A 20,581-nucleotide genomic window follows, 5' to 3' on the forward strand; every position below is an offset into this window, starting at 1 on the left:
GTTTTTAAGCATTTATTCAGCTGCTTGCACTGTATGCTTCCTGGGAAGCCAAGAATGTTTTTGAGTGTTCTAGCATCTGCTGGGGTAATGCATGTAATATAGTCTAAAGTGCAGAGAGCTTGCTGTCGAGAAGGGATATGTGCTATACAAATGCTGTTTATTATTTATCATTATTATCCTCCAAAGTGACAAAGAACTACGAGGAGTAAATTTTAGACTTTAGAGATATTTGAAAAATTATCACCCATCTCAGATTTGCACCTCCAACATCAGCATTATATCAGTAAAATATTATTAGTGAGGAGGATGGCTACATGAATAACACTGTAAGCTGATGTTCTTTTAATTCCTTTTTTAAAACCCAGATCTAAATTAGAGACTAGCCAGTGTTTTCTTGCCTGGACACATGATTGTTTGTTTTCCTAGTGAGATGAGCTGAGCAAAATTGTTTGTTGCTTTTCAAGAAGAATGGGTGGTAGGCAGGTGCTCTGATGTGGTTTGCTCCTTTTCTCCTATCAAACATCTATCGTCCCGATTTCTCCTCCTTTTTTTTGTGTTCGTTACTCTCCTGTAACACCTTTCTTTGGCACTTATATGACCCTATAGTGTTGCAAGCGCCCTAAAACTCTTACTAAAACTCAACTTTCTAGAAGAGAGCACATGGAAGGAAAAAGTCGATCGGAATTTGGAGAAAAAGGGAAATAACAAAACAGCAGTATCTTGCAACCAACATACATTTTTATGGACAAAATTAAAAATGGTGCACATTGATTTTTGGTAACATTCATGTTGTTTATTCATACAGTTTGAAAAGTGTTCACAATGGTACAAAAATGAGGAGAAACATCGTCTCTCTAAAAAAGACGAAAAAACAGCTTCACTTGCACTATCATACACATATTTCTTTAAACTTCCACATCTCACAGCATTGCTGTTTCAATGCTCACATTCGTACAGTCATCAGTCACAGACAACTGTCTGATCAACAAAATTCTCTCATGTATAGCTTGGGACGATGACCAAGCCACAAGACGGATATTCAGACAAAATTTTAAAAACCAACAACAGTTATACAGTTTGTATCTTCAGGCATAATGATAAACATGTAGCCATGCTAACAGCTAACAAATGCTATTAAAAAAGTTTTAGGGGTTCTTCCCATTGGAAGCTGGTCTTTTGTTAACTTCCAATAAAATGTTATCAAAAGACTGTAGCTGACAAAAAAAACATATTTTATACTACAGCTGTACACAGCCTTGTAGATTTTGCTAAAGTTCAACAGGAAACTATTTCCTAAAATCAAACCAGATAGTTTTACCATAAAGTGAAAAACCCTGTATCTGACTTTGCTTCAATTTCCATATATATGCACTTTTATTTATCAACAGTGATCATGAGACTCATTTCTTGCTCTGTTTTAGTTTGTAAAACAACAGACATGTAAGGAAATGTTCAAACCTTCTTTCAACATTGAAGAATTATTTAAGAAGCAGAACCACCAAATATTACACACAATCTTAGATAAGATTAGACCTACATAAAGTGGGCCGAGAGCTATGGAAACCCTAAATTACCCAAGTTAAAAAACGTCCAAATTAGCTGTTCTGACTAGGAAATTATATCCATAACACTACCCAGTATAGCAACAGAGCTAGTAGTAGTAGCTTGTTCCCACTGCAAATAGAGAGCAGTAAACTTAACAGAAACTTTTACATGTGTCACGAGGTGGTAAAATCAGGCGCTTGTCATTTTTGAACATGTGGAGTTATTGGTATTATCTTAAAGCTTGTTCATTTGTCTCACTTTTGATAAAAATAAACCCGCCATCTATCTTGAACAAAAGTCCACGTATTTGCGATTGAAGGAGGTGGGGTTTGTCTGGTGTCATAGGTAAAATTAGGGAGAAAATGGCCACCAAAGTGTGATGACTTCCAAAGCTTGTGTGTTCTTGAAAACTGCAAAGTTACAATTTTTGTTCCTTTGATCGTTTTTCTATAAAATGGTCACAGAAATGGGGGGGTTTTTTTCAGTTGAACATGAAAGATGCCGACCCCCCCCCCCCCCAAAGAACATATGAAAAAAAAAAAAAAAGCCAGAAAAATGCTGGTTTCTTAATTTAATTAATTTGACGAGCGCCCAATTTTACCACGATGCCTCACATATGAGTTTGCAGGCTTTGGTTCCTTCATTCCTTCATCAAGAGTGTTTCCACTACGGTCTGTACAGTCTTTGCAAACATCTTCAGGCAAATCCTAAGTATGTCGGCTACATTTCTGTAGGCTAATTCAGTACCATACTTCTAAACGGAGCATTTCACCTTTGAATGATGAAATTAATGGTGGATAAAACACTTTACGTCACAAAAAAAGAAAATTTGGAGAAAATGAAATTATTCGAAAGGTTATGAAAGATTGGTTCAAGATGCAAATTTACAAACACCTTCAACAAAAATTATCGCAGCCATACAATCAAGGACGAACAACTTTTAAATAAAATAACAGGCACATGATAGTATGACTGTATTCTTGGAGGAGCCGGAGAGTACATGTTTGTGGTTCACAACATTTATTAGCTACCGAAGGTTCCTTCCAGCTTTCCCCATCAACAGCACATGGGACAGATCATATAACTCATCCTATTGATCTCTCACAAGCAAAAATTCATTTGTGCAGTCATCAAAGAACTTGACATCATACTATAGTCTTTAACACAGAAGCAACATTACTTTTTCTGAACTGTATCCAGAGAACTAGTTTTTGTACACAGATCAAAGCGCTCTACATTGTGAAATTGCCCTTCCCCAACCAGATTTCTCTCATTGACATCCAATTTTGGAAAATGGTTTTCTGAAGCAAAATCGACTGAATGCACAGAACCATGGAGTTGAATCTCATTTTTTTTTAAACCAGCAAGTACAAGACATCACTATCTCTGATGTGGCGAAAAATTTACTCCATATTCTCAGTAATTCCGTACAAGGTCTTCCTTGGCCTTGCCCATCTTCTTTGGGAGTTTCTTGCCAGAGCCATCCTCTAGGTCCTTAGCCCTGTAGTAATGGGGTGCCACCTCCAGGAGCCAAAGGTTCTCAATTTCCATCACCTATAATAAGAGAGTAAATCAGACACCATATTAGTATTGGAAAATAGATCTACTAAAGGTGAACAGTTTTCTTTAAAAAGAATCTGGATCTTCAAAGGTGACATTTCATAGTATTTCTTCATGGCAATGCTTATTTCAACACAATGAGGCCATGAAATAAAACCAATTTCAAATTTAACATCTGCCTCAAACAGCACTCAGCCAGGCAGGTTCTGCAGTGTGAAAACTTCCAAAACAACGCGGGTTAAAAAACAGTATGTCAAGACTACACACCAGGCTCATTTACATCGCAGTCTCACTGGGCGCACAATGTTTTGATGGACTCACTTCTCCAAAGCCAGAACCATTTTGGACATCTGAGACATGAAGCTCTTATTACTCGCAACAGCCTAAACAGCAATGGACCTTTCTTATACATTTTGGGGGGGAAGGAGGGGGGAAGGGGGGGATGTAGAAGTTAACAACTGAATGATGAAGATGCACTTTGAATGCATAGTAATCATTTCTGAAAAGAATAAAGTTTTCAATCACAGAATTTCGACTGGACTCACATTTCTGAATCCCTTTGGACATCCAGGACATAACCTTCTATTACTTACAACAGTCTAAATTTTTTTTTTAAGGGAAAAAAACATGAGAGAGTGAGTGAGTGCGTGTGTGTGTGTGCGCTCGTGTGCATGTGTGAGAGAGTGAGTGAGTGCGTGTGTGTGTGTGCGCTCATGTGCATGTGTGAGTGAGTGAGTGCGTGTGTGTGTGTGTGCGCTCATGTGCATGTGTGAGAGAGTGAGTGCGTGTGTGTATGTGTGTGCGCTCGTGTACATGTGTGAGAGAGTGAGTGAGTGCGTGTGTGTGTGTGCGCTCGTGTGCATGTGTGAGAGAGTGAGTGCGTGCGTGTGTGTGTGTGTGTGCCCGTGTGCATGTGTGAGAGAGTGAGTGCGTGTGTGTGTGTGCGCTCATGTGCATGTGTGAGAGAGTGAGTGCGTGTGTGTGTGTGCCCGTGTACATGTGTGAGAGAGTGAGTGCGTGTGTGTGTGTGTGTGCGCTCATGTACATGTGTGAGAGAGTGAGTGCGTGTGTGTGTGTGTGCGCTCATGTACATGTGTGAGAGAGTGAGTGCGTGTGTGTGTGTGTGTGCGCTCATGTACATGTGTGAGAGAGTGAGTGCGTGTGTGTGTGTGTGTATGTGTGTACATGTGTGAGAGAGTGAGTGTGTGTGTGTGTGTGTGTGCGCTCATGTACATGTGTGAGAGAGTGAGTGCGTGTGTGTGTGTGTGTGCGCTCATGTACATGTGTGAGAGAGTGAGTGCGTGTGCATGCGTGCGGGCTCATGTACATGTGTGAGAGAGTGAGTGCGTGTGCCCGTGTGCATGTGTGAGAGAGTGAGTGCGTGTGCATGTGTGAGAGAGTGAGCGCGTGTGCTCATGTACATGTGTGAGAGAGTGAGCGCGTGTGCTCATGTACATGTGTGAGAGAGTGAGCGCGTGTGCTCATGTACATGTGTGAGAGAGTGAGTGTGTGTGTATGTGTGTACATGTGTGAGTGAGCGCGTGCATGCGTGCGGGCTGAAACACCAAACCAAAGTGCCAGCATCTGGGTAATAAAGATTTAGGGGGCGCTCTCGTGGCCTAGAGGTTAAGGTGTTGGTCCCTCATTCAAAGGTCCCGGGTTCAAATCTGGGTAGCGACCGAAAAATTTTCTTCTCTAAAATTGTCTCCTTTCACCTCCTTTCCTGCTCTCCAGCAATGTTCTGTCGTCTGCTTCCGTCTCCACTTTCTGCCCCAACCCCCTCACCTTTGCCCCCTCCTCTGGGCTCCTGACTCTTTCTGCATCCTTTCTGCTGCTACTCCTTGGCTCCTTCTTACTGCTGTCTTTCAGCCACACCCCTGATCTTCGGGTAGGAAAGATCTACACCTGTGACCTAGCCTTCTCGGACAAGGGCGAACAATCTCGGAGGGCCTGTGTGTAAGTTGCGTACGTTAAAGATCCCTTGGTGGTCTAAAATCGATAAGAGTAGGCTTCAGCTGCCACGCGGGCAAAATTCAAAATTTCCTACCAACTGAAAAAGTTTAATGTGTCCCGTGCACTCATATGACCTTAATATTATGCAGTTGCAAGCGTCGTAAAACACTTACCCCCAAATTTTTTTTAAAAATAAAGATATAAAAAAGTACTGACCTGTCTCATAAACTCCTTTGTGGTGAAGACAAGTTCAAAGTAGACCAGCCACCTTGGGTGCTCCTCAAACAAACAACTGTTGGGGTGGACCATCACTGTCTGCTGGGACTTGACTGTCTTGTACTGGCCTCCTTTTGTCAGCCGAACGGTGTGGTAGAAATAACCAGCTGTGACTGCCTGCAATGAGAAACAAAATCAAAACAAAAACCCAAGTTATTCTTGAAAGCACAAAGCACGATTTTGAGTACAAGAGTAAATTCTCTTTTAAATTTTAGTACGAATTTTACAGAACTTGCAAAAAGAGTTAGGTCATATAAGTGCCGATGATTAGAACAGTAACATACATAGAAATGAAGGAGGAGAAATAAGGAGGATAGATGTTAAATTAGGAAAGAAGTAGCATTCTGCACCAAATGCCCACCGACAGGAGACATTAAAGCAGCTCATAAAAAAACAATGGTGAGCCAAGAAGAAAATCACCACCTATCTTTAGGAACATTTAGGATAACAATAACATTGAAAAGAAGTAGATAGAGCAAGTCACATCACAGCATCCAACAACTATCTGCTCAGTCAGTCAGAGAAGCATATATCTACAAAATAGCTGCTATAGGCCTACATTTCCAACAGCAATACAACAAAGGCGGTTATTTCTTTTCCTACCCCCCTTCCCATCCCAATCCCCACATAAACACACACACTCTTTCAGATTCCAGCGTATGTCGACTGTCATTTGTTCAATCATATAATGTGCCAAAGACCTTTTTCACCCAAACCTTCAGGTAGCTGGACCCTAACAGGCTCACCAAGGAAATGAAAAACCCAGGAAAAATTGGAAAATCATCCTATTCAAACTGGGGTAAAACTGTGGGAAAAGAGGCAAGCATTGTATCTCTGAACTGACAAACCTCTTTAAAAATCTTCTCAAAATATCAAGTTTCACAGTTGATACTGGGTGCATGATAGGACATTGATACCACTATATTTTCTGAAAAGTAAAAAGTAAAAGTATCAAAGAACACCAGCAACAACAAAAATCAAAATTTCAGTGTATTATCAGTCTTTTTTTTTTTTTAGCTTCCATCAGCTTTTCATTAAAAAAGAAATTTTAATGATTTTCTCGAAGCACAATATCATTGTGCATGATACTGATGTGTAGACTTCTCACCTGTAGCAGTTGAGCAGTTTCATCAATACTAACAGATCTTACACCAACACATGAGAAAAAAAAAATATGCTGATTTGCTAATTTATTAACACACTTAGAAACCGAATCATCTCATCCAAAATCACACAGTGGATGGTTGGAAAGAATCATTGGTAGATCCCACTTTTTTTCTTTCTCTCTATTGTTTCTGTGTGCCTTTCTCGCTGAACTCCTGCATTAAATGACCGTTATCCAATTAATTAGACCTGCATGTGAGCCTCAACCAGATTGTCTGAAAATTTTGCGCAACCCCCCCCCCCCCCCCCCCGCCCCCCCAAAAAAGCCTTAGTGGGTGTCATAAGGAAGGACATCCGAGTAACGAGCGACCACCCCAACAAACACAATAAAGAAGAGACCTAACCCTAACCCTACCCCAAAAAGAACCTGCATCGGGCCTCATCTTAAAGGGATTCGCATGTAAAAAGGCCAAAACAAGTACTAAATGAAAAAAAAAATTTAATTAAAAAACCACACTCCAAAACAAACAAGGAGCATATAGATTCTAGATCTAGATCTAGATCTAAATTTTATATCTATATGGCTTACATCTACATTGCTATAGGGTTTGATACAATAACACAATAGAATTGGAATATGAATCCTCCATATAGACTATAGATCTAGATCTAGATATCTAGATCTACTAGACTAGTAATCTAAAAAATAAATCTAGATCTAGATCTAGATATAGAAAAATCTAGATCTAGATCCTGAAGAACAAGTGAATAGGAATAGATTCTAGGCTTTGAACTAGAAATCCGCATCCGATTCCGAACAGAGGGACTCAGCTGAGTCTAGATTCTAGATCTAGATCTAGCTAGATCTAGATCTATATCTAGATATCTAACTAGATCTAGATCTAGAATCTAGACTATAGATCTAAATATAATAATAATAATAAATAATTCACGCACCTGATGAAATGCTTATTTTTACCAATATTAATATTACAGCACAACCTATGATAGGGTTTGACACAATACAATTGGATTATGAATCCTCCATTGAGGTCTATAATGATCTCTATATAAATCTAGATCTAGATTCTATTAGAACAAGAGAGTCGGACTTGAATGAACCCACACGATCTGAACAATTGAATTAGTCAACAAACGAAATTGAAAATGGCCGCTCGAGCACGAAACTGAAAGTAGATAATTTAAGTTGTCGTCCTTTTTCGTATTCGCATTTCTACTTAGGTTCCGACAATTATGTCGGAAACGCCGACGTCGGCAGTCGGCGGTGCGCGCGTCGGCGGTCGGCACGAAAACGAAAGTGCCGACGAAGCCGACGGGAGAAAAAGGGGTCGCTGGCAGTCGGCCAGGCCTCGCACTACGCACATTGACTGTTACTAGGCGGGCCTAGCGATAGCATCGGCCGGTTCGCGGGTCGGGTCGCGATTGTCGGATTTCAGACGATTGTCGGCAAACATGCAGGTCTAATTAATGTACTCATGGCGCTCATATGACCTTATGCAGTTGCGAGCGCCGTAAAACCCTCTACTATAATTTTTTAAAATAATAAATGTACAGTCTGACCTACTGTAACGGCCATGACCACCTGTATAAGACAATCACCTGTACAAACAACCACTGCCCATTCCCCCTTGCTTATTTTTCACATAACAACGACACTGTGTAAGTCGGCCTCCTGTCTGAGGCAGCCACTTTTCTCCTCGACAATGGGCAGCCATCTTAGACAGTTTCGACTATATTATCTCTTCACTCAAAATAAACACCAGCTCCCCTTTCTGATGGCTACAGCATCATTCCGAATGGAAGCTCACCTTTCTGATGGCCACGTCATCATTCTGGTTGGAAGCTCACCTTTCTGAAGGCCACGTTATCATTCTGGTTGGAAGCTCACCTTTCTGATGGCCACAGTATCATTCTGATTGGAAGCTCACCTTTCTAATGGCCACAGTATCATTCTGATTGGAAGTGACCTCAATCTCCACCCTCTCCAACAACCCCTCCAGCTGGTCCCTGACGTCCCGTGCCCTTTTCATCGACCGGTGCTGAATGTAGTTCTCGTAGCACCACTGCGTGGAGTATTCCGTCTCCTCCCATTGGTTGTACACGTTGAGTAGCGTGAGGTGATCGCCACCGGGGACAAAGAAGTTCTGACGCGCCGTGTCTGCGTGCACTATTTTGTCTTTGGGCCGGTAGAAAATGGCGTTGTTCACGGACAGCATTGCCCCGATGGTGATGATTTCTTTGGAGCACTTGTACCTGAGTTAAGTAAGTTCAGAGTTTAGAAGATGAGCCAAATGACACATCAGACGATGAGGTATCTAAAGTGCTTGAGAGTTAGGAAGATGTGTCAAATTACACAAGTTAATGAGGTATCTAAAAATGCCGTGCAGGGAAAAAACTATCAGAAATAACTTGAAAAAAAAATGAAAGGAAACTTTCAAGAGGATCAGTGCTGACTGAAATTAGAAAACGACTTGTGATTCTTTTTAAATGTCATTTTACAGGATAGGAAAAAATAGAACATGACTTTATACAGCATGAAAGTGGTGAGGGGGTTTTTTTTTCCGTGGGAAAGGTGAGAAAAAGTCAATATCTGAGGGAAGATGCTACTTTGATCCATAATAAATATGTCTGTAAAAAAAAAGAAAGAGTTTTTTAATATTTTGACAACAGACAATTCTATTCGACTCACTTCTCCGAGGCCAGAATCATCTTGGACATCATGGGGTCCACTGGGAACTCGGCCATACGTCTGCCCAGCTTGGTCAGCTCACCCATGTGGTTGAGGGCGCCCAGGGCGTACAGCTGCTCCAGGGCCAGCACCAGGGTCTCGTGAGGAGGGGGGTCCATGAAGTCAAAGTTCAAGAGGTCGTTGATCCCCAGGGACTTGAGCAGCAGGACCACGTTGCCCAGGTTGGTGCGCTGGATCTCCGGCACCGAGTTGTCCTCCAGCTCGTTCTTGTAGGCCCAGGCGGTGTAGAGGCGGAAACATTTTCCCGCAGAGACTCGTCCTGCCCGCCCGGCCCGCTGATTGGCTGATGCCTGAAAAGTGAAAAGGACAAGATGAAAAGAAAATTATTTACACCTCGTCGTACCTAGAATTAACACCTGTCATGATACTGCATGTCGTAAGAGGTGACAAAAGGTACGTAGGTCTGGTCTCCCAAATAGTGCCAGTTTGCGGAGGACCAACTACCCAACCCTGTAAAAACTGAAAGTAACAGACACGGACAGACATGCCTATTTATTTTTCGATCTTGGGAGACAGAGGAGCTTCTGCAAGTGCAGGAACAATGAAGGAAATCGATGTACAGAAAAGTGGGAAGACATGGAGAAACATCAAGAGGCTAGCCCAGGATAGGGAAAGGTGGAAAGTGTATGTTCATGGCCTATACCCTGACTCAAGGTGAGAAAGGCAATGATGATACCTAAAATAAGATTAATATTTAGATGTGTGAGTCACAATCTCTCTAATATGTGACAACTTGTAAAATAAAACTCACATCTTTAGCCCAGTTTAGGCAGTTTCTCTTCCTGTGAGGGAAGGAGAAACATTTGAGAGTTCTCTAGGCTCTTAATAATTTTAGCACTTTCTGAATCATCAACACCAGAGAGAAACTAAGGAAGCAAATAGTTTATATTAAAATCCTTTAAAGTTAGTGACAGGCCATTTAAGTAACAAACAGTTAGGAGTGGACAGGGTCATTAACCAAATATTTTGTATGCCTATCAGCACAACTAAAGGAATTTTCAAATATAATAATAATAAATAGTACTTGTATAGCACACACACCTACTCAACAACAAGCTCTATGCGCTTTACACTATATTATTACCCCAGCAGACCCTATAGCACTCTGAAATATTCTCGGCTTCCCGGGAAGCATACAGTTCAAGCAGCCCGATTAAGCGCTCCAACACTGACAAACTGAGTAGATCTTGTGCTGTCTATAGCTGGGTACCCATTCTCCCCTGGGTGAAGTGAAGAAAATTAGTGTAAAGTGCCTTTCCCTAAGACAAAACGTCGGGCCCCTGGTGGGATTCAAACCCATAACCTTGCGTTAGCGAGTCCGAGAGCCTAATACCAATAGGCCACCGACGCCATTATCATCTAAGGAAGAGGGAAAGAAACCCTAAATTCAAAATAAAAATATCTCTCAGCAACACAAAAAGCAATGCTTGTTACAGATTTAGAGTTTCTATTTTAATTGTCTTCTACTGAGGCCCTTCATCTATCTTTTTCTCTTATTTGAACTTTTTCTTTTTTTTTGCTTAATAAGACCCCAAAAAATCTAAAATCATTTTTTTAAAAATCTGTAACGGAATGATGTCGATTATTCAAAATGTCAACTCTTAATTACTTTTACTGAGCCAAAAATAGTGCCAATAGTAACAGTGTAAAGTACTCCCTTCAACACAATGCATTGACTGTCAACAGACAATACTGTGAATTCATGCTTAACTTCTCTTCAGTGGTAAGAAGCTCTAAAATGTCACTTAAACGTTTTATATTCAACATAAATGAACAAAACATGAGTATACAGTATGATCTGTGAAATTTTCTTCGTTTATGACTAGTTCAACATACTCTACCTTTGAGACTGGGGTCACAACCAGGGACTCCATTCCAGTTCTTGCGTTGTAGCTCTTCTGCTTGCAGAAACCAGGGTCTATGACGTACACAATTCCATCAATAGTGAGGGATGTCTCTGCGATGTTGGTGGCCAAAATCACCTGAAATTTGTACAGAAAGAGGATAAAAAAAATTTTTTCCTAAAATCTCAAACTTGCTTTAAACATACTGTGGTCCCTGAAAATACAAGAATGCTGTCAATTTTCATCATAAATTATTCGATGACACCATAGAACTGCTTCAAAGTGCCGAATTTGTAACAAACTTGCTGCAGAACAGTTGCAACAACTTTTGCACAATTCCTTAATCCTCACACTAAAATCTTAACTTGCTATAGCAGGAATAATATTTAACCAGTTGTAGCACCATACCAAGAAAAGAGCTTGAAAGCAATAGTTACAAAGTCCTTTACAGTGACCAGTTGAAATATATAAAATAAAAGAGAACTGAAAAGCAATTTTATACTACCAGACTCAATTCCCATTTCATTGACCAACATTGTGTTCAGTCTAAAAAGAAGCAATCTGGTTTTGAATGTGCCAGTTATACTGAAAAGCAAACTAAAGTATACCATCGATGAATGCATTTCTGTCAAACAAGAACATAGACTATCAAACATCACACAGCAAAGTCAAAATAATAAAATCTGACTTTAGAAGAAAAAAACAGCCATGTATGAAACAAGGAGCAGTCCATCCAAAAAAAGCAAAAAAGAATAAAAGAATAACCAATCAAAGAAGGAAAATAAATATTTTCCTACCTTTCTTGCATTTGGAGGCGTCGGTTCAAAAATCTTGGCTTGCATTTCTGAAGGCAATGTTGAATAAATGGGAAGCACTATCAATTCTTTGATTTTAGAACCCAGCTTTCTAGTCCTTTCTAACAAAAATTCATTAGCTGTTTCAATCTCCTCCTGTCCAGTAAGAAATACCAAAATGTCTCCCATAGGCTGAGTCACATGAATCTGCAACACTGAGACCACAGCTGCATCTAAATAATCCGCTTCTGGCGCTTTCGTGTAGTAAATATCCACTGGGTACCTCCGACCGGGAATTCTGAAAATCGGCGCATCGTCAAAAAACTCAGAGAATTTCTGAGCATCCAGGGTAGCACTGGAGATCAATAATTTTAAGTCTGGGCGGAAGCGTGAAATATCTTTGACGAGACCAAACAACACATCGGTGTGCAGCGTGCGCTCGTGGGCCTCGTCGATGATGAGCACACTGTAGCTGGCCAGGTCTGGCTCACTGAGAAACTCTCGGAGAAGCATGCCGTCCGTCATGTACTTGAGAATGGTACGCTCGGAGGTGCAGTCCTCGAACCTGATACTGTAGCCCACCTCGTTCCCCAGCTTCCAGCCCATCTCGTCTGCCACACGAGCCGCCACAGACATGGCTGCTACTCTGCGAGGCTGGGTGCAGCCCACTTTCATACCTTTCTTTGTGAATCCCTGCAAAACAACGGATGTGTGTTATTAAATTATATCATTTGACAATTAGGATTAGGATTTCCATATTTCAAGAGTAAATGATGTCCTAAATTTATATTTCCATAGATTATACAATATAGGCTATTAAATATATCAACTATCCAGACTATATGTCTCCTCTAAGCACAACATAGGTATTACCTAACAGGAACCCCTTATGAGCTACAAGTGCAGACTCATACTCATGCACTGAAGATTTTGTAATACGTAAAGAAAGCTTAAATTTGGAGGATTTGGCATTTAGAAAGAGGTAGAAGAGTCCATTATCACAAAATTTCAGAGTGTAAATTTGCACAACAAAAGCTAAATCAAGCTAGGTCAAATTACTCAAATGGAAATGAAGAGCTTGTCCCTCACCAGATATGTATAATAGTCTCCATAAGCAATAAAACTTTAAGCAATATGGAAAGCAATTAGAACCCTCCAAAGTTTGGCAGTCTGTAATACTGCAGCGCCTTTTGTTTCCTTGGTGAACTAAAAAAAACAACCCAAGTAACCTCACAAACATTTCCAAACCTGAGAATACTTTAGAACAGGGGTAAATCAGTTAATTTTTTTTATATTGACAAAATTCTGGAAGTACTCTTTGGAAGGAAAAGAACATGTCAGTACAATGCCCACAATTCAATTTCACACAAATATGGGTAATCTTACATCCTCTGAAGCATGAGCATTTCTTGATGTGGAACGACACCCTTTGCAAAACACTGCCAAGAAATATCTACATCTCTAAAACAATAAACCCCTGGGTTACCTTCCTCAGACCCCCCCCCCCCCAAAGATCTCTTAGGTATAGACAAAGCTCTTCCACCTCAGGGCACTTGATTTTAATGTTAATTTTGACACTTTCGCTCATTTCCCAGCAAGAATACCTTGAGCAGAAAAGAGAAGATGTACAACAGATGATACAAAGCAACAGAAGCTTCATCAATCCACATTTTTTTAAAAAATTTTACCCGCAAATGTTCATGACAAGAATTATGACATCGTCAAAACCCTCTGTTAACTTACAGCTTCGTGGAGATATTGAGGGACCTGTGTGGTTTTCCCTGAGCCTGTTTCTCCTTCAATGATGAGGACCTGGTGGTCTCGCACTGCCCGAATCAGATCCTTCTTGAACGGGTAGATCGGGAGGCTCTTTTTCGTTTCCTCTATGGATGATTTCTTGTCAAGTTTTGGCGCAGATTTCTTTTCTTTGACCTGAAGTAGAGTCAGTGATAGTTAATACTATGTTTAACATATTCAATAGCGAAACATAATCACATCCATAGTTCAGAATGGTCATTCAGTCATATAACACATATTCTATGTTTACACATTTTGCAACAAAAAAATGTCACTTTTCACTCTTCATACTTATTAAAACCATTTCGTAAAAAGTTAGAAGCGACTCAATCAACCACACATTCACAACACAGGTTTTCTCTTTTCAAGTATGTGTCCTATGATACAAACTTAAAAAAGTAAAAGCTAGAAAATCAACTTCCAGGTAGAAATCACAGCACGAAATACTGTCTAACAAAAAAAAAAAACCACTTGAACTCTGCAGGATGAGTCTGCTTGCCAAAGACCAGGGGTCAACATCACTCCTTGATGTAGCATAAAGAAATTGAAAAGAGGGTTGAGTTCGCTTGTAGTTACATTACCAATTCAAATTCTATTCACTCCACTATTGTATATGGTACTAGAAAGATTCCCTCCACAGAAGAAATATGACACTTAATATACTTTTCTTGAGCCCCTGACAGCAAACTCCACTTACATTTACTGCCAATGAAAATCAATAAGCTCGCATACATTGCCAAAATTCAAAATTCCTCTACTGTTGAGGACTTAAATCATACAGTTACAGTTGCTATAGAACGCATTGTCCATGCCTAAAAAATGTACATTCTGAGAGGCCAAAAAGCTAAAACTTTAAAGACCTCAACAATCACATATCATTTGAAAAGGCAGAAGCTTTTGATTCTATGTGCGCTATAACATGTTTTTAAATGCATTTAATATTTTCGTAAATATCCAAAACAGGGCTCTACAATTTTTTTTACAACTGTAACCCTGTATAACATTAATCAAGATCCAATTCAATGCAAGTCCTACTTCGACTCCCATTGAGCAATACTTTCCACACTTACTCTTTATTATAATATGGCTCTTTTCGTCTATGCAGACGGTCAATTTAGCTTAGCTTAAGATGGTCTCAAGGTTTTCTTCATGCAGCTTCTTTCATGGCTAATTCTTCCTATGTTTGAAGCGCATATTCTGTCGCAGTGCTTGCATGTCAGTGACGTAGATCGAAGCTCTGTATGTCCGCTGTTTTCCTTTCGTCGTTGGCGCTTCTCAGCCTGGTTGTTTCTAAAGCTGCTCTCTAGCATTATAGTTCGTTCCTTTATCATTTTCCTCCATGTTTTCCTGTCTTCAGCTATTTCTTCCCAGATGCTAACATCTACTCCAAGCTTAGATAAGCTGTTTTTGCAGGTGTCTTTGTACCTCAATTTTGGTCTTCCTCTTTATTAATTTGTTTACAAACAGTGAAACCCTGACTAATCTTAGTTTAAACATTTGTCCTAGTTTTCAAGGGTCAAAACTCATTATAAAAATCACCATTTATCCGAAATACTCGTCTACCAAACTCCCCCACACTCACCTTATCTTTCACTGTTCCGGGCATCTTAAGCGTCTGCACAAACTCTATCTCTTCATCCATGATAACCTCATAGTCCTTCGACTTCTTTTTATCTTTGGCATCCTTGGCCCCAAACTTCATGATGGCTGCGCTGAGGTGTTCCTCCTCCCACCGAGATTGCTCGGAGCCCATGCGCTGCTCTGACTTGTCTTCCACATATTTCTCTTGAGGCTTGACGTCGTCTTTGGGTATGTAATAACGATCAACCTTTTCCAGCTCTCCTGCTGCGCGATGCTCCTTGGCCAGTTTTAGGACAGTCTTCTTGTACTCAAGATCCTTTTGTTCCCGTTTCGTAAGCCTTGAAGACAAAAAGAAAATATAAGACATAAAATTTATTAATGTGCTGGCAAAATCAAAATAACTTTAAAATTTCACTTCTTAAAAAATTAGAACCCAACTCTCTACTTAATAATAATAGATAATAATAGATAGCATTTGTATAGCGCATATCCCCGCTCAACAGCAGGCTCTATGGGCTTTACACTATATTACTTCTGACTAAATATCTTACTTCCCTGATTATTTACCCCCCCCCCCCCCCCCAAAGACCAATGATAAATATACTGAAAATATGTTCCCGATAAAGACTCAATCTTACTAAAAATTCTCCTTTATTACTTCCCCAGGATATAATATCAACCGAGATAATTTGAAAGATCCTCTTGTAATCAATAAATACCTGCCACCAGCTATCACAGGAAGACATATTGTATAATGTCTCATATCTAATGAATATCTGACATTTACCAAATAAGAAGATACCCCATCCAAACCCTCACCCTACCAAAATCCAAAAAACAAACAAATTACAACAACAACAAAAAATAAATAATATTGTTATCTTAAATAAACACTTTCACACACACACACAACCCCCTCACTCCTTTTTACCTCTCTCTTCAACTAACACTGTAAACCAGCTGGGGGTACTGTAGTTAAACCTTACTTTTCTTTTCCAAAAAAACGAATCTCATCCTCAATGTCCGCCTCAAGGTCCTCCAGCTTGTCGTTGCCTCTCTTCTTCAGGTAATCCCGCCGAGATTGCTTCCGTAGCTCAGGGATGATCTTCTTCCTGTCCTCCTGCTCCAGCTTTAGCCTTTTCTTTGCTTCTTCATATGCCTTGAAAGAAAGAAAGCAAAGAGTATTCAATATATTAAAAGTTTTTCGTGGCAACTACCAGTGTTACGGCACTTGCAACGCAAATAGGTCACGTTAAGTGTCGAAGATAAGAAGTGTTACTAAAGAGTAACGTACAAAGAAAAGGAGGGAAAATAAGGACAATAGATTTGTTATAGGAAAGTAGGAGCACACCACACCAGAGCACCAACCATCGACTCCCCATCAAAAGTTTAAAATACCTAGTCTTATTCACCAATACACCCACTACTCTCCTTTTCTTTACATCCTGGCATTTAAATAATGGAGAAAAAAAAAAGGAAGAACAAGACCAGTCAGTCTATCTCCAGAGATGCAGCTATGGGTACACTTATGGTGAACGAAGGACAAGATGGAAGTTATAAGGAAGGAATAAAACCACATTACAAAGTAGTTCTCACTATTTGACGGCACGCTTTATTTTCCAATTGTGTTAAATCTTCCACTGATGTGAAATTGAAGAACTTGAAATGCCTTCTCAAGCTATAGAGTTTGATGTTGTGGTCATGGTGATCTTAGATGGCTTACGATTTGAGCAAACAAAATCGTCTATTAATGTGGAGAACTATTAATGGTGCTGATTCCTGTTTTAATCTTTTACTCATAAAATTGAAGAGCACCACAATCTTAATCCTTAAATATGGCTCTCCAAGCCAAGTCTTACAAATGTGTCATGACATGGTGGAATTAGGCACTTGTCAATTTTTTGGCATATGGGGTTATTGGTATCATCTTAAAGCCTGTTCTTTGTCTTGCTATTGGTGACAAAAATATCCATCTATGTTGAATAGAAAGTTGGAATATTTGCGATTGAAGAAGGTTAGGGTCGCCTGGTTTCAGAGGTTAATTTAGCGAAAAAATGGCCACCAAAGTTTGGTAATTTCCATAGCTTGAGAGCCCTTGGAAATGTAAAATTTACATTTTTTGTGCCTTTGATCAATGTTTTTCAGTAAAATCCACGCAGAAATGTGTTTTTATACGTATATGAAAGATGTTGAGCAAAAAAATAAGAAAATAAGAAAAAAAATGCCCAACGGCCAAAAAAATGCCTATTTAATTGATTTCGTTATTTTTATGAGCACCTGATTTCCCCACGATGCATCCCAAATAATTTGTGTTGTATTCACAGACAGAAAGACATGAGACTGAAAAATGCAAATGACATTCATCAAAATAAATGTCCACAACAAACCTTTTTATCAGACTTTGACATGACGCTCCGAGTCTTTTCTTTATCCTTGTCCCTCAACCTTTTAGCAAACTCATCTCTTTCCTTTAGGTCTTTCTTTCTCTCCATGTCAGGATCAGAATCATCATCTGAACTGGCACCCTGATTGTCTTCTTCACTGTTTAAAAAAAAAATACAAAGAAAATACTTTAAAATCCACACAAATTGCGAAAAATCAAAACACTTGTAGATTTAAAGGAGTTTCTCATAAATATCATTCGTCAAAACCCTACAATACTGAAGACACCCCTAACATTCATTCACACATCCCGAAATTTTTTCAAAGAAGCAATTTGCAAAAAAAACAACACACACAACATGAAACATCCTGTCTTCAGTTTCCAACACACTTTTGCACAATAATTTTTTTTAAATGCACAAACTGTGTTTTACCCCAATACACAAACTGTAGCTCCCAATTTATTTTTCTGAAGAAAAAAAAAATGTAAACTTCATATTCATATCAAGCAACAACAAAAAAATTGGGGGGGGGGATTTAAAACTTGTTCGTGGCGGTAGCAAATACACTTTAATTTTCGGTAGGCATAAACAAACCCTCTAGCAATGATGACTAAAATCCTCAAAAAGCCAGTTACAAAAGAAACAGAAATCATAAGACAAAGCAGGTGAAGAGATGATCAGAACTTATTACACTTGCACTCTTGTCTTCGTGATATCCTCATACCCGGTTTCATCTCATTTCTGAGAATGTTACCAAAAAAATACAAAAATACAGGAAAAGATGTGAAACAGTATTGAACAAAATATTTTTACCTCTCCTCTTCCTCTTCATCACTTTCTGAGGATGAAGATTCCTTCTTCTTGCGCAGGTGTTTAGAGCGGCTTCCAAACTTTGGTGCCTGAAATGTTGAAAAAAAAGCCACAAGATATATAGTATGTAGGAAATTATGTACGTTTTACATAAACAACGTTATTTTTCAATGGACATGAGTATCAGACGGACAATAGCGAGTTAAAAAAGGTATGAGGGAACATTTGTAAAGAAAATCTTTAACCATCTCATTGGTGCTCATATGACCTTATGCAGTTGCGAGCACCGTAAAACCACTTCTAAAACAAAAACCATCTCATATTCATTCTCCATGACATTAGTTTAGTACAGATGCTTATGAACACATGATGTGGACAGGCACACACTCAGACAATATGTAAATTCGTGTGGTGTGTGTGTGTGTGTGTGTGTGTGTGTGTGTGTGTGTGTGTGTGTGTGTGTGTGTGTGTGTGTGTGTGTGTGTGTGAAAGAGAGAGAGAGAGAGAGAGAGAGAGAGAGAGAGAGAGAGAGAGAGAGAGAGAGAAAGAAAGAGAGAGAGAGAAAGAAAGAAAGAGAGAGAGAGAGAGAGAGAGAGAGAGAGAGAGAGAGAGAGAGAGAGAGAGAGAGAGAGAGAGAGAGAGAGAGAGAGAGAAAGAGAGAGAGAGAGAGAGACAGACAGACAGACAGACAGACAGACAGACAGACAGACAGACAGACAGACAGACAGACAGACAGAGACAGAAGGAGGGAGTGAGGGAGGGAGGAAGAGACTCTAAACATGAAATAAATAGATACAGCACCCTTTTATGATTTCTCATGTTAAGATCACCAGCAAGAAAAAGACACTGTCAAATAGAAATACCTTGAATGTTTCAACTTCCATTTCCTCCTCATCATCATCGTCGTCATCATCATCGTCATCTGCATCTAAAAGTTGATAGTTCTTGTTCTTTTCCTCTATTTCTAGTAACTTTTGCTGATCAGCTGTCAGTGTCTTCTCTTTTTTCTCTTTGTGAGGAACCTAGACAGAGAAAAGTGTCGACCAATAACTCAACAAAGTGTAACAACCTTTCCAAATCCTAAATTTCATATCAGAAACAAAATACTAAATGACACCTAAAAAGTTTCCGTACTTTCCATAGTGCTCTTAAAATCCACACTTCAGCAACGATAGAACAAAAAGGGGAAAAAATAAACAACAGACAGATTACGCTTTAAAAAGCAAGTAAAAAAGTGAGAACATTACATAGTATTTCACATAAAAATTGCTTTAGTTAAAATGTAAAATACAGTTCGAACCTCTGTAAGAGAGTAACCCATTGTCAAGTAGAAAAGTGGTCGTATAAGAAAGATGGCCGTCTTAGGCAGGACTAATCAAGATGAAGAAAACAAACTATTCCCTTCTGAGGTCCCAAATGAAGGTAGCCACATTGTTGTTGCTGTTCTTGTTGTTGCTTTTGTTTGCTTTTTTAATTTTGTTGGCGATTTTGTGCAAACGAGTAAGAACGATCGAGTGCCATGTTAAAACTAACACGTGGGTCACCACCACTTGGAGAACGAACGACGCTTCTGAGACAAGTTCATGTTGACGTCCATTGTTACTTTGTTACAGACTGGGTAAACAGTGACCACTTATCTCACTTACGCTTTTTGTACGAGTTGTGGGTGGGGCTTATGAGTTGTGAGGGATCACACGCTTACCTCACCAGCAGCTGAAAAGTTGTGACTTATGGGTCAGCAGTGGGAGGGGCCAATGCAACATGATCAGTTGGAGGGACTAGCTAAAAACAACAACAGGTGACTGGATTATGATAGCTCTCCCAGGGGCCAATGCATGATTTATGACGATACATAATGGAGTCACTAAAGTCGCCGTCCAAGACAGGAGTAATTGTTTGATGTGATGAGGGTTGTGTGTTAAAATATGGTGGCCGCAGCTGAGTCGGACAGGTGGCTGTTTTACACAGTGAAATTGTATAGAAAAAAATGGCAAGGGAGTAAATGGAATGTGGCCGTTTGTACAGGTGGCCGTTTGTACAGGTGGCCGTTATGGCAAGTTCGACTGTATACTACAATAACTTTCTATTAAAAGGTAGCCTGGTGCCTCGTTTCAGAACTCCTAGTTTTAAAACAATAATTCTTACAAAAGGCAAGGGTTGGGG

The 20,581-nt window shown here is 39.7% G+C and overlaps 1 protein-coding gene across 1 annotated transcript; it reads right to left on the reverse strand.

Annotated features, from left to right (window-relative positions):
* Window positions 1-2,132: 2,132 nt before the first annotated feature.
* On the reverse strand, window positions 2,133-19,330 carry LOC101860305 (pre-mRNA-splicing factor ATP-dependent RNA helicase DHX16; the record flags this gene model as incomplete). The annotated part of the gene is given in 12 exon segments (XM_005090905.2): window positions 2,133-3,099; window positions 5,275-5,451; window positions 8,388-8,712; window positions 9,149-9,498; window positions 11,050-11,190; window positions 11,850-12,539; window positions 13,590-13,778; window positions 15,226-15,562; window positions 16,211-16,383; window positions 17,612-17,765; window positions 18,422-18,507; window positions 19,282-19,330. Coding segments are annotated over 12 exon segments (2,781 nt in total). The 3' UTR covers window positions 2,133-2,961.
* Window positions 19,331-20,581: the final 1,251 nt, after the last annotated feature.

The sequence above is a fragment of the Aplysia californica genome, unplaced genomic scaffold (genome assembly GCF_000002075.1).
Source record: "Aplysia californica isolate F4 #8 unplaced genomic scaffold, AplCal3.0 scaffold00023, whole genome shotgun sequence".
NCBI lineage: Eukaryota > Metazoa > Mollusca > Gastropoda > Aplysiida > Aplysiidae > Aplysia > Aplysia californica.